Source organism: Drosophila mojavensis, unplaced genomic scaffold, assembly GCF_018153725.1.
Source record: "Drosophila mojavensis isolate 15081-1352.22 unplaced genomic scaffold, ASM1815372v1 contig_74, whole genome shotgun sequence".
In the NCBI taxonomy this organism is placed as follows: Eukaryota; Metazoa; Arthropoda; class Insecta; order Diptera; family Drosophilidae; genus Drosophila; species Drosophila mojavensis.
Window position 1 is genome coordinate 10,116,722 of NW_025318899.1, and position 11,091 is coordinate 10,127,812.

The 11,091-nt window shown below is 46.9% G+C and overlaps 4 protein-coding genes across 4 annotated transcripts; 2 read left to right on the top strand and 2 right to left on the bottom strand.

The window, feature by feature from the left end:
• Positions 1-107: 107 nt before the first annotated feature.
• Positions 108-4,356, bottom strand: LOC6581999 (probable DNA mismatch repair protein Msh6). The gene is made up of 5 exons (XM_002007676.4): positions 3,228-4,356; positions 2,840-3,169; positions 1,163-2,779; positions 620-1,105; positions 108-560 (listed from the first exon to the last, which is right to left on the bottom strand). The coding sequence occupies exons 1-5, from the start codon at positions 4,215-4,217 to the stop codon at positions 414-416; spliced, it is 3,570 nt and encodes a 1,189-aa protein (XP_002007712.1). The 5' UTR covers positions 4,218-4,356; the 3' UTR covers positions 108-413.
• Positions 4,357-4,458: 102 nt separating this feature from the next.
• LOC6582000 (U4/U6 small nuclear ribonucleoprotein Prp31) lies at positions 4,459-6,352 on the top strand. Its single transcript, XM_002007677.4, has 3 exons — positions 4,459-5,131; positions 5,190-5,808; positions 5,873-6,352. Exons 1-3 carry the CDS (start codon positions 4,569-4,571, stop codon positions 6,200-6,202), a joined length of 1,512 nt encoding a protein of 503 aa, XP_002007713.1. The 5' UTR covers positions 4,459-4,568; the 3' UTR covers positions 6,203-6,352.
• On the bottom strand, positions 6,235-8,840 carry LOC6582001 (endoplasmic reticulum-Golgi intermediate compartment protein 3). The gene is made up of 6 exons (XM_002007678.4): positions 8,632-8,840; positions 8,219-8,570; positions 7,998-8,157; positions 7,760-7,937; positions 6,563-6,767; positions 6,235-6,501 (listed from the first exon to the last, which is right to left on the bottom strand). The coding sequence occupies exons 1-6, from the start codon at positions 8,717-8,719 to the stop codon at positions 6,366-6,368; spliced, it is 1,119 nt and encodes a 372-aa protein (XP_002007714.1). The 5' UTR covers positions 8,720-8,840; the 3' UTR covers positions 6,235-6,365.
• On the top strand, positions 6,991-7,738 carry LOC6582002 (reactive oxygen species modulator 1). Its single transcript, XM_002007679.4, has 2 exons — positions 6,991-7,324; positions 7,433-7,738. Exons 1-2 carry the CDS (start codon positions 7,188-7,190, stop codon positions 7,539-7,541), a joined length of 246 nt encoding a protein of 81 aa, XP_002007715.1. The 5' UTR covers positions 6,991-7,187; the 3' UTR covers positions 7,542-7,738.
• Positions 8,841-11,091: the final 2,251 nt, after the last annotated feature.

Genomic DNA, 11,091 nt, shown 5'->3' on the forward strand with positions numbered 1-11,091 from the left:
ACAATATTTAGCATTACATATATATATTTATTCGGTAATATTTAATTTATAAGCATTTAATATCATATGTGTATTTTGATTATGTATTTAATTAATTTTTAATTTTTACTGTGATAAAAAAAAAAAAATTAGAAAAGAAAATAAACAATGGCAACAAATACAACAAATGACACTCAATTCTTAATTACTATTTCAAGTACTATTATCAGGTGAATGGATAAACCTATGGCATTCGTGTTCCGAGTATTTTGGATGAGCTTAAAAAGCAAACGTATACATAAAATGTCTTAAATTATCGACGACAGCAATGCAAGCTGTGCACACGTATTGAAACGATACTGAACAAATATTAACGCTCCACTCTTCAAATTTTAGCCTCCCTCATAGCTGGCTTCAGCAGCAGCAGCTGCAGCTCACACATGGCACATTTTTAGCTGCATAAGCAAATCTTTCAAGTTGTTAAGTCTGTCGTGCTTTTTGTTATCTCCAAGCGCCGTTGCTGTCACAATTTTAGTTGTGATTTTGCGCTGCAGTGCAATTGCTTCAACTTTTTTCGATAGCTATTAGAAAGATAAGAAATTATAGTATATCATCAACTGGAAATTAATGCAATAGCTACCTCATAAGCGCGTTTGATAATGCCATGTGGCATGCCCGCCAGCTTGGCTGCATTGAAGCCATACGATTTGGGACAGGCGCCCGCTGTGTATTTGTACAGAAAGGTGACCGTCTCCTGGGTGGGATCTGCATTGTCCTCGTTCTCAACCATGCAGGCCATATGGCCTAGGGTAATGCGCTTATCCATGTGGAAGAAGTCAATCAGATTGTGGTAGTGCGTGGAGAACAAGGTGCGGCACTTCAGATTGGCCAAAAAGTTCACCACAGACGCCGCAATGGCGGTGCCGTCATATGTGGCCGTGCCGCGTCCCAACTCATCGAGCAGTACTAACGAATTCGGTGTAGCGTGCTTAAGTATAAGCGAGGTTTCATTCAGCTCCACGAGGAAGGTGCTGTGGCCAGCCAGGATATCATCCTGAGCGCCCAGCCTAGTGAAAATGCGATCCACAAGCGACAGCCGACAGCTGGCCGCAGGAATGTGAGCACCCTAAGCAAAATATTTGAATTATTCACTGAAGTCAATTCATTCCCAACGGCTACTCACAATTTGTGCCATGATGACCAGCAAGCCGAGCTGCCGCATCAAAGTGCTCTTGCCGCCCATATTTGGGCCAGTGAGCAACGACAGTGGAGCCTCCGTTTCTGTGCCAAGCTGCAGGCCGTTGGGTATATAAGTCGATGGATTGGCGCAAGGATGATAACCCTCCTCCAGTTCAATAAAGGGCTGAGCCTGTCCCGATACGAGCTCTGGCACACAGATGACCAGCTGCTGGCGCGCATATTCCGCCAGACCGGCGAGCACATCCAACGTGGCCACACAGTCGATGCACTGCTTCCACTGTTCGTAGTGATTGGAGAACTTCTCGAAGAGACGACGCGCCAAGTCCTTGAGCACAGCGTTGCGGGCATCTTCGGCCTGCTGCATATCCTTCAGCATCGCCTTGGTCTCCGTAGTGATGTAGCGACGAGCTGGCTTCTTACCCTTCACCTGGCCCTCCAGCGCATACGACTTGTTGGCCTTGTGGGCATGCGTCTCGGGCACCTCCAGCTGGTAGCGCTTCTTGTCGGAGCCAAAGTAAGTAACGCGACAGCCAAAGTGGCGCTCTTGCTCCTTCAAATAGGCCTGCAAACGCTCCTCGACCTCTGCTATGCGCTGCTGCACCTCATCGTAGTCCGCGTCCATGCCAGGCTGGGGTGCAACGACGCCCGCCTTGGCAGCTGCCTCGTGGTCGAAGGCATTCTCAAAGAACTTCAGCTGCTTGCTGAGGTCGGGATAGTTGCCGCCATTGGCTGACAGCTGAGTCAAGCGCCGCAGTAGCGTCGATTCACATCGTTGGAACATCTCTGGCAACTGCATCAATGTCTCAAATCCCTTGAGTATGCTCATAAAACTGCGCAGCTTCTGCTTATTGTAGAGCTTCTCCTCAAAGAGTATAGCCCTGGAGTCAGGATGTTCAGTTTGGCCTATGTATTTGTTGCCAAACAAATGAATCTGAGCCAAATGCCGCTCAAAGTCTGGCATAGGCGCCAGCAAGGCGCGCAGTTGCTGCAGTTCATCCGGCTGGCGTAGCAGCTCGCCAATCGCCTCCTGCCGCTCGCGCAACACAGTCAAATCGCAGCTGGGCGCGCAGAGCCAATGGTGCAGCAGCCGCTTTCCAAACTTGGTGCAGCAGTGGTCCAACGTGGACTGCAACGAGTGCTCCTCGCCAACAATTCGCAAATTGGACAATGTGGTTGCATCCAAGACCATGTGCGAGCGCTGCAGCGGTGTGGAGGTTAATTTTGGCCTCGCCGTCTCTTCCTGCTGTTCATCGGGCGGCACATACAACTGATAGCGCGCCATAGGCAGCACCTTGGGCTCCAGTTTACACTTGGCTATGTAGTGAATGCATTGACCCAAAGCTTTGAGTGCCAATTTATACGGATCTGCAGGAGTGAGACCCAAGTGATCCATGTCCGACTGCATAGTGCGCAAAACCAGCGGCCAGTTGTCCTCGTTGCCAGTGCCAGCATAGTACCGCTCCGCCAGCAGCTTCAGCGTCTTCTCTGCGCTGCAGAGCTGGCTGCCAGCTCCCGGCAGCTGCTCCTTCTGTATGCCGCCCAGAACAGTGCGTAGAATCTGCTGAGTGCGAGAGCTAAGCGCAGCTTTCTCGTGGAGCAACTGAGAGGAGAAATACGGTCAACAATATAGTGCTCACTTGAGAGCATTGGGTGGACTCACCAGCACGGGCATATTGTGGGAGATTAGTGTCAAGAGGCGAGAGCAGCTCTTGTCATCGTCAAATTCGCCCACATGGAAATCACCAATGGAGGTGTCTATGAAGCAAATGCCATATTTGCTGCTGGTGCCTTCATCCTGCTCCACTATGGCTAACATATAGTTGGGCTGATGATTGGGGCCAATGGCGCACTGTGAGCCAAACACTTGAGTGCCTCGATCTGTGATCTGACAGATCTCGCGAGCCACAACCTTGTCGTATTTAGTGGACTTGATGCGTTTGCAACGCTCCGTCATCATGTCCGGTGTCTCCGTTTGCTCCACACGGGCGACCTGCGAAAGGAAGACGCAAATATTATAAGAGCACTCCCATAAGAGTATCCCTACTCACCTTATAGCCCCTGTCTACGAGTATGGAGGACATCTTGTCGAAAGAGATTTCCGGAAAGCCCGAGTGCGCGAATTCGCCGCGCATGTAGGTAAAGCCCAGCTCATTGACACCCACGTCGGCATCGCCATGATACAGCTCATAGAACTTGCCCACCTTGAAGAAGAGCACGCAGTCAAAGTTGTCTGCCTTGAGGACCCACCATTGACGCATGGCCGGCGACAGCGTATTGAGGAACTTCTCGGGCACATGCAATGTGCTCTTGTCGTACTCAGGGTGGTCTGGTCGCCTGCCAGCCTTGTCCTTGATCTTGTCCGGCTGCAAGAAGTCCAGCTTCTGATGTGGCCAGACAGTGGGCTCGTCCAGATTCGATGTGGTGGTCACGATCTCATCGTAAGCGGCATCCTTTTTGGCATTACTTTGCAGCTGCTGCAGTTTTTCCATAAATGTGCCGCCTGCAACCAAGGCGGGCGTCTCTATCTTAGCCTTCTTACTAGCAGGCTCCTCAATGTTATTGTTGTTAAGAAAGTTTTTAGCGGACTTTTTGCGTTGCTTCTTGGGCGTAGGCTCGTCTTCAGTGCCAGGTTCGCTAATATCATCTTCTTCACCGCTGGCGCTCTCCTCGCTGAAGGTAGACTCCTTGGCATCGGGCTGATAGTCTGAGCCATCATCGGAAAAGTCTGGCTCCGATTTCGATTCGTATTCCTCCTCGCTCTCTGATTCCGGTAATACAATGCGCTTACGTTTACCTTTGACAATCTCCTCCTCCTTATCACTGTCTTCCGTTGGCAATTTGCGCCTGGCAACTGGCTTGGATTCTTTTTGCACTTCCTTAAGATTCCCATTCTGCACATTCTCCTTTTGGAGCTCAGCTCCATTGTTCCCATTGCTTGGCGTTAGTTTCTTTTTGTCAACGACTGGAGATTTAGCAAAGTAGTTGAACAGCGTGTTCTTCGGCGTACCACCTGCACTAGTATTTAGCTTCTTCGACATATTTCAATCGCCTCACCCGGCTACCAAATCACGAATACCAAGAAAACAAATGACGCCAAAAATCTGCGCCAAAATTAAGCGGCAAATAATTAGCAGAGCAATAACAGCAGCCTAACAGGGCACAGCTGTTGCTCAGCAAACTGGCTTCTCCACCGTTTGAATTTGCAAATAAACGATAGCAGAGCGCACATATGTTTTTCAATTTTACGTCTTTACATAGCTACACAGAAAAGTGTGGCAACGCTGTATAAATCATATGCACGCTGCAGTTGGCAACGCAGCAAAAGTTTTGTTTACAACGAAAACGTTTAAAATTATTCCGGAAAAGAAACAAATATATAAATATAAATAATGTCGCTAGCTGACGAACTACTCGCAGATTTGGAGGAGGACAATGACAATGATATTGATGATGCCGAAATGGCAGATGCCGACGATGCTGAGCAGGCAGCGCTCAACCCCGAGCTGGCAGAAAAGTTGCTCAAGCCGGCGCCCAATCTCATGGAAGTCGACGTCAAGGTCCAATCTGTGCGAGATCTGTGCAAGCTGCGTGACTCAGATCGTCTGCAGAACACTCTCAAGCAAATCGAGCATTATGCGAGTCGGCAACGCAGCGCTGCCGAAATGTTGGGCAGCGTGGAATCAGATCCGGAATATTGCTTGATTGTGGATGCGAACGCGATTGCTGTAGACATTGACAACGAGATTTCCATAATACACAAGTTCACCAAAGAGAAGTATCAGAAGCGCTTTCCGGAGCTAGACTCGCTCATTGTGGGCGAAATCGAGTACTTGCTGGCTGTCAAGGAGCTGGGCAACGATTTGGATCAAGTCAAGAACAATGAGAAGCTGCAGGCCATACTCACTCAGGCAACAATTATGATTGTCTCTGTGACTGCGTCCACTACGCAGGGGTAAGTTATCATTTATATGACCAATGATCCCATCTAATCTAATACAATCCATTCGCAGCACCATGCTAACCGCCGCTGAGAAGGCGAAGATCGATGAGGCCTGCGAAATGGCGATTGAGCTGAACAATTTCAAATCCAAGATCTATGAATACGTTGAGAGTCGCATGACCTTCATAGCGCCCAACCTGTCCATGATTGTAGGCGCCTCAACAGCTGCCAAATTGTTGGGCATTGCCGGCGGCCTAACCAAGCTCTCCAAAATGCCGGCTTGCAATGTGCAGGTGCTCGGCTCCCAGAAAAAGACCTTGTCGGGCTTCTCACAGACCCAAATGTTGCCACACACGGGCTACGTTTACTACTCACAGATTGTGCAGGATACGGCGCCCGATCTGCGACGCAAAGCGGCGAGGCTTGTGGCTGCCAAGTCGGTGCTGGCGGCACGTGTGGATGCGTGTCATGAGAGCGTTCACGGCGAGATTGGCCTGAAGTTTAAGGAGGACATTGAGAAGAAACTGGACAAGCTGCAGGAGCCGCCGCCGGTGAAGTTCATCAAGCCGTTGCCAAAGCCCATCGAGGGCAGCAAGAAGAAGCGAGGTGGCAAACGCGTGCGCAAGATGAAGGAACGATACGCGCTGACCGAGTTCCGCAAGCAGGCAAATCGCATGAACTTTGGCGATGTGCGTATACTGAGTATGCTATATATTTACATATGTATTAAATATATCCAAACTTTGCATTCAGATCGAGGAGGACGCCTATCAGGGAGATCTGGGCTACTCGCGCGGCACCATTGGCAAGACCGGCACTGGTCGCATTCGCTTGCCCCAGCTGGATGAGAAGACAAAGGTGCGCATTAGCAAGACCCTGCAGAAGAATCTGCAGAAACAACAGGTCTACGGAGGCAACACAACCGTGAAGCGCCAAATCTCAGGCACAGCCTCCAGTGTCGCATTTACCCCGTTGCAGGGTCTGGAAATTGTAAATCCACAAGCGGCCGAGAGATCGCACACAGAAGCCAAGTACTTCTCGAATACATCCGGTTTTCTGTCTGTGGGCAAGCGAACCACTTAAAACAACTACAATATAACAATATAAAACATATGTAAAATTATAAAATTATGCACTTTTATTTAGCGAATTGTCGGCATTGTAAGAGACTCGAAGCGACACGGAATGAGTTAGGCCTAATAAAGCTGCTGAGATTCCTGGAATAGTCCTCAACTAGATAGTTGCGTTAACTAAGTTTGCCCACCTCCAGTTTGCGTTGTATAGCTTCCAGTGAGTTGTTTAGCACAACAGCCAAGATGCCCGCCACGGTGAAGACGCCGCCAATGATCGAGCAACAGTTGGTGGCAAAGTGGCCAAAGGAACTGGGGATCAATAATAATTGAAATCACAATTTATTAAATGCAAGCCTGATCAGCTACTTACACATGCCTCTCGGCATATTTGACCATCAGTGGAGACAGTTCATAGCTAAAGAAAATACCGGGCATGCCCCGTTCCCTATCTGTGAGATCCTTGCGATGCCTCGTAACGGAAAACTGATTTGTATATATGGGTTTACCATCACTGTGGCGTTCATAAAGCGTCGGCACAATTTTCAAGTAATAATTAAACATTTCACTCTTCGATTCTGGAAATAAAAATACCACAGATTAATCAATTAATTTAATTAAATTTAAATTATAATTCCTATAGCTATCACTAAACTAACTAAATCCATTGAGTGTCATTCCTCTACAACACACAAGCGCCATCTACATATTGAATTATCATTGGAGCAAGCTCTATACCTTAGCGCCAACTGGCGGCTAAAATTGAAGTTTTCTAACGCAGGGCTGCTTTGGCACACATGTTGGCTTTCTGACAGCTACAAATCAGCCAACATACAAATTGATGTTTTTGAGTCGGCGACGACAAAAATATACAAATTCTAGTTTTTTAGGCAATTTGGATAACTGACGCCTAAGAAGCAAATATTCACATCGTAGCAAAAGTTATACTTTTGCTTACATTCATACAACCTTAACAAATACAACGCAACAAAGGCCAAATGCCGTTGCCTAGCGGATCCTTCTCCGCCACCCAAGGTGGGCCCACATGCTTTGATAAGATGAAGACTGGCTTCACCATTGGCTTCTGCGTGGGCATGGCCAGTGGTGCACTATTTGGTGGCTTCTCCGCGCTCAGGTAAGACTGATTGAGATTACATTCCGGCAGCTTCCGTCGCGTGACGCAAGCGCCTGGCACGCATTATGTAATTACCGGTAAAATGAATGAAACAAACTTTTTTTTTAGATACGGACTGCGTGGTCGCGAGCTGATTAACAACGTTGGCAAGGTGATGATACAAGGCGGCGGCACTTTTGGTACATTCATGGCCATAGGCACCGGCATACGCTGTTGATATACACACATATATCGTTCTCCCCTCAACTGGATTGCATTTCGATTATGTTTATTAGATTATACCCAGCCTCCTCCCACTCTCCCCCCGTTCCCTGTATAGCTAAGGCTAAGTTTCTAAGTTACCTACGAATGCAAAATGCTTTACAAAATTATGATATGTATAAGTATTTGCAATAGACACGTTGTTAAGCCAAATATGAACTTTGTACTACTTACCTTCAACATCGACGCGCAGCCCGTCCAGCGGATGTGTCTTGGCGAACTCAATCTTCTCGCCGAACGACAAGTGATTAATGGTGTGCGAGAGCTTCACATTTGTAAACTGGAAGTCGTGTATGTGGAACTGGCGTATGGAGAAGCTCTTGCCGGGCGCAAAGTGAAAGCTGCCAGCCATCTAAACGAGACAATATATATATTAGCTGAGATCTAGCTAAGCTCTGATTGTGCAGCTTACCCGGTTCACCTCCAGATGGCCCTGTATGCGGCAGCCCTCCTTGAAGGCGTCCTCGTCGGTGCGCTTGTATTTGCCTTTGCACTGCTCGATCTTGTCCACTTGCATGTTCCATTTGCGTATGCGGTACGCATCCAGGACATCCTCACAGGTATTGCAGCAGCTGTTAGAGCAGTTTACCAATTGTCAGAGTTCTTTATAATTTTGTAATTAGACGAACTCACTGAGTTGAATTGTGCTCAGCGCCGTAGCAGCTGCCACAGGTGCTGTTCTTATTTGGCGGCGAGACGGCAACAATTTCTTTGATGGGCGTCTCCTTTAGTGGGTTTCCGTCCAGATCCAAGCGGTGCTTAAACACGTCGTGATCCACGCGCAAGTGTGTGTCACCCGAGGAGTCCATCGCATCCAGCGATATATAATTGCAGGCCAAATTGTGAAGCGTGACGTCCAAATTGATGCGAAGCTTGTGACCACGCGTCGTGTCCACGAATAGCTCCTCAGTCAGCGTAGGCCGCATGTAGTTCAGGCACTCCAGAAAGATGAGCAGGCTTATAATACTACTACTAATAATAGTCACTACACAAAGAAAATAGTGCAACGATAGATAATTTGTTTATTTACACAACACGAAACTTACCGGCGGCGCCGCCCACTGTGCGTACGCTGAAATCATCCAGGGTGCGTGGATACGCATCCAGACGACGTAAGACATCAGCGAATTTCATATTGTATACACAGAACAAACTATAGCACGGGAAATTTTAGTAAAAACAGAATTTACATGTTTTGTTTCAAAAGACGAGCGATTGGCTAAGTGACGTGGTTGGTAAACAGCTGAAAGCAACAAAAGAAAAACAAGTCGCCAAGTTGCCACCCAATTGTAAGAGCTGCCACATCGCTGGAAACTAGTTGTTTGTACAAGTTTTCCATAGGCTATTTTAAATATTTAACTACGGGGCAAGGCTAACACTAAAATTGCTTAAGAGTTGCGCGCAATTTTTTAAAAATTGCTGGGCTACTTACATAGTGAAAGAAATAATAATTGGGAACAATATAATTTTGAAATCAATTAGCAAAAATATAATTTTGTATATCATTTTCAATGTGTAGTTAAATGGATATGCAGCAAATAAATATACAAAAATTGTATAAAACAAAACTATTATTATTAGATTCACCTTACACATATTTGCGAGGAACTACCGACTTTTACCACTTTGGTTAGTCATAAATAAAGGTGATTAAATGGCTTTAAGTGCATTTCGTTAATGACATGTGGCGGGACAAGTGCTTCTGTTCCTCCGTCTTCTGCGCTTAATTAACAAAACACCCCGGCGACCCATGAAGTTACCCGCTCCATATGTCCGTGGCACAGGGACATATTGTTTAATAGTGTTGTCATGTCTTGAGGCTGTGGTTGCGCATACATTAGGCAGCCTCAGCTCACCACGCCCACTTGGGCGCTGGTGTGGTCTAGCAGACCGCGTCTAATTTTATAATACATGTTAAACAGATGAAAGGTTAATTGAAGGGAACCACAAGCATCGACAGGCCACGCAGCGCTTAGCTTTTAAGGGTTGCTGCTATTGTTGTTGCCCTAGCCACGACGATAAACAACAACAACAACTACACGGAGAGAGGGAGCCTAATCGGGCAGCAGCCAAGGGATTTTGGTTAAAGTTAAAAGTTTGTGCTTAAATATAAATCAGCAAATGGCTTGCCGGCTGACTGAAGCGACGGCAGAAACCCTATATGAGGCCGGCGCGACGCGTCGGAGAAGGAGCGAGAGTCGATCCCAAGATGCGGATACGCGTATACCGCGAATTTATGTAATTAGCAATTAAGCTGAAAGTCCGTTGATGCTGCGTTGGACCCGCGATTCCTTTGTCCCCAATTGAGATGAGTGAAACTTAAAAGCTTTTTCCATTTACTTTATCCAGTAATCCAAAATCAGGCACGGCACCAGATGACAAAGATTAGCTACGTGCAATTTTTCTTATTTTTGTCGAGCTGAAATGAAGGTAGAGTATCGAGAGAGTGGGAGAGTGGGTGAGTGGTTAGACTAGAGACACTACGTTGGTCTGTGGAAGTAGACCTTAGAGGATGCAATCATGGTGAAATCACCCGTATATAATCATTGCTAGATATTGAAATGTGTTGTAAAAGTAACAAAGTTAATTGCTGTCCGTCTCTTCCTCGCTCCTTCTGTCAATCCCACAGTTTCTCCCCCTCTCACACACACTTTCTCTTGGTCTATTCAAAAATATTTGGCTTTCATCTCTTCCATCATACTTGTTCTTTCTTTAATCTATTTGTCTAGTCCAACCCCAATATCAGCTCAACTCAAATATATTACACTTGTCTCTGTGGGTCAGACGTAGTAGAGTATTTGGGCTTTGTCATGCTGCCAGACTCCCTGCTCAGGCTGCCCGGCTCAAATAGCTGCTTATCTGCCGTGCTATCGCTAGCCGCACTAATTTGCATTTCTAACCATTTCGTTCTAACCAATTCGCGTCGTTTCTCATTTGAAACAATGAACCCAAGTACAACGAGAGTCATTGTGCTCTGGACAATAAAAGCCAAGAGACTCGGACAAAAAGAAAGAATGAGCAGGAGAGAGGAGAGAGAGAGAGAGAGAGAGAGTGGAAGAGCGAGATGGAGTGCAAGAAACTTGGCAACTGTAAAGCAGAAAAGAACTTGGCGTAAAGCAGCTTAAGCAATCAGGACCGCCTAATGGATATTGACACTTTAATGCCCAGGCCCACATAGACGGCGGCGACTCGACTCGACCGACTCCTCCACAGCAACCCGTGTGCAGTTCTCGTCCTGCGATTTGCCTCAGCTTCGCTGCTGCTTCTTCTTCTTCGCTGTTTTTTTTTTTTTTTCTCTCTTTGGCCTGCTCGGTGTTTTATGCGGCATTTTGTTCTTTAAACAAAAATTGCAGTGCCGAAATTAATTATAGAGCCGCTTGGCCATATTTAATTAAATGTGGACATTTTAAACTTGCCTCCACTCATTCGCTCTCCCTCTCCCTGACACCCTCTCTCTCACTCTCTCTCTCTCATCCTCTCTGTCTCTCTTGCGAAAAGGCGTAATT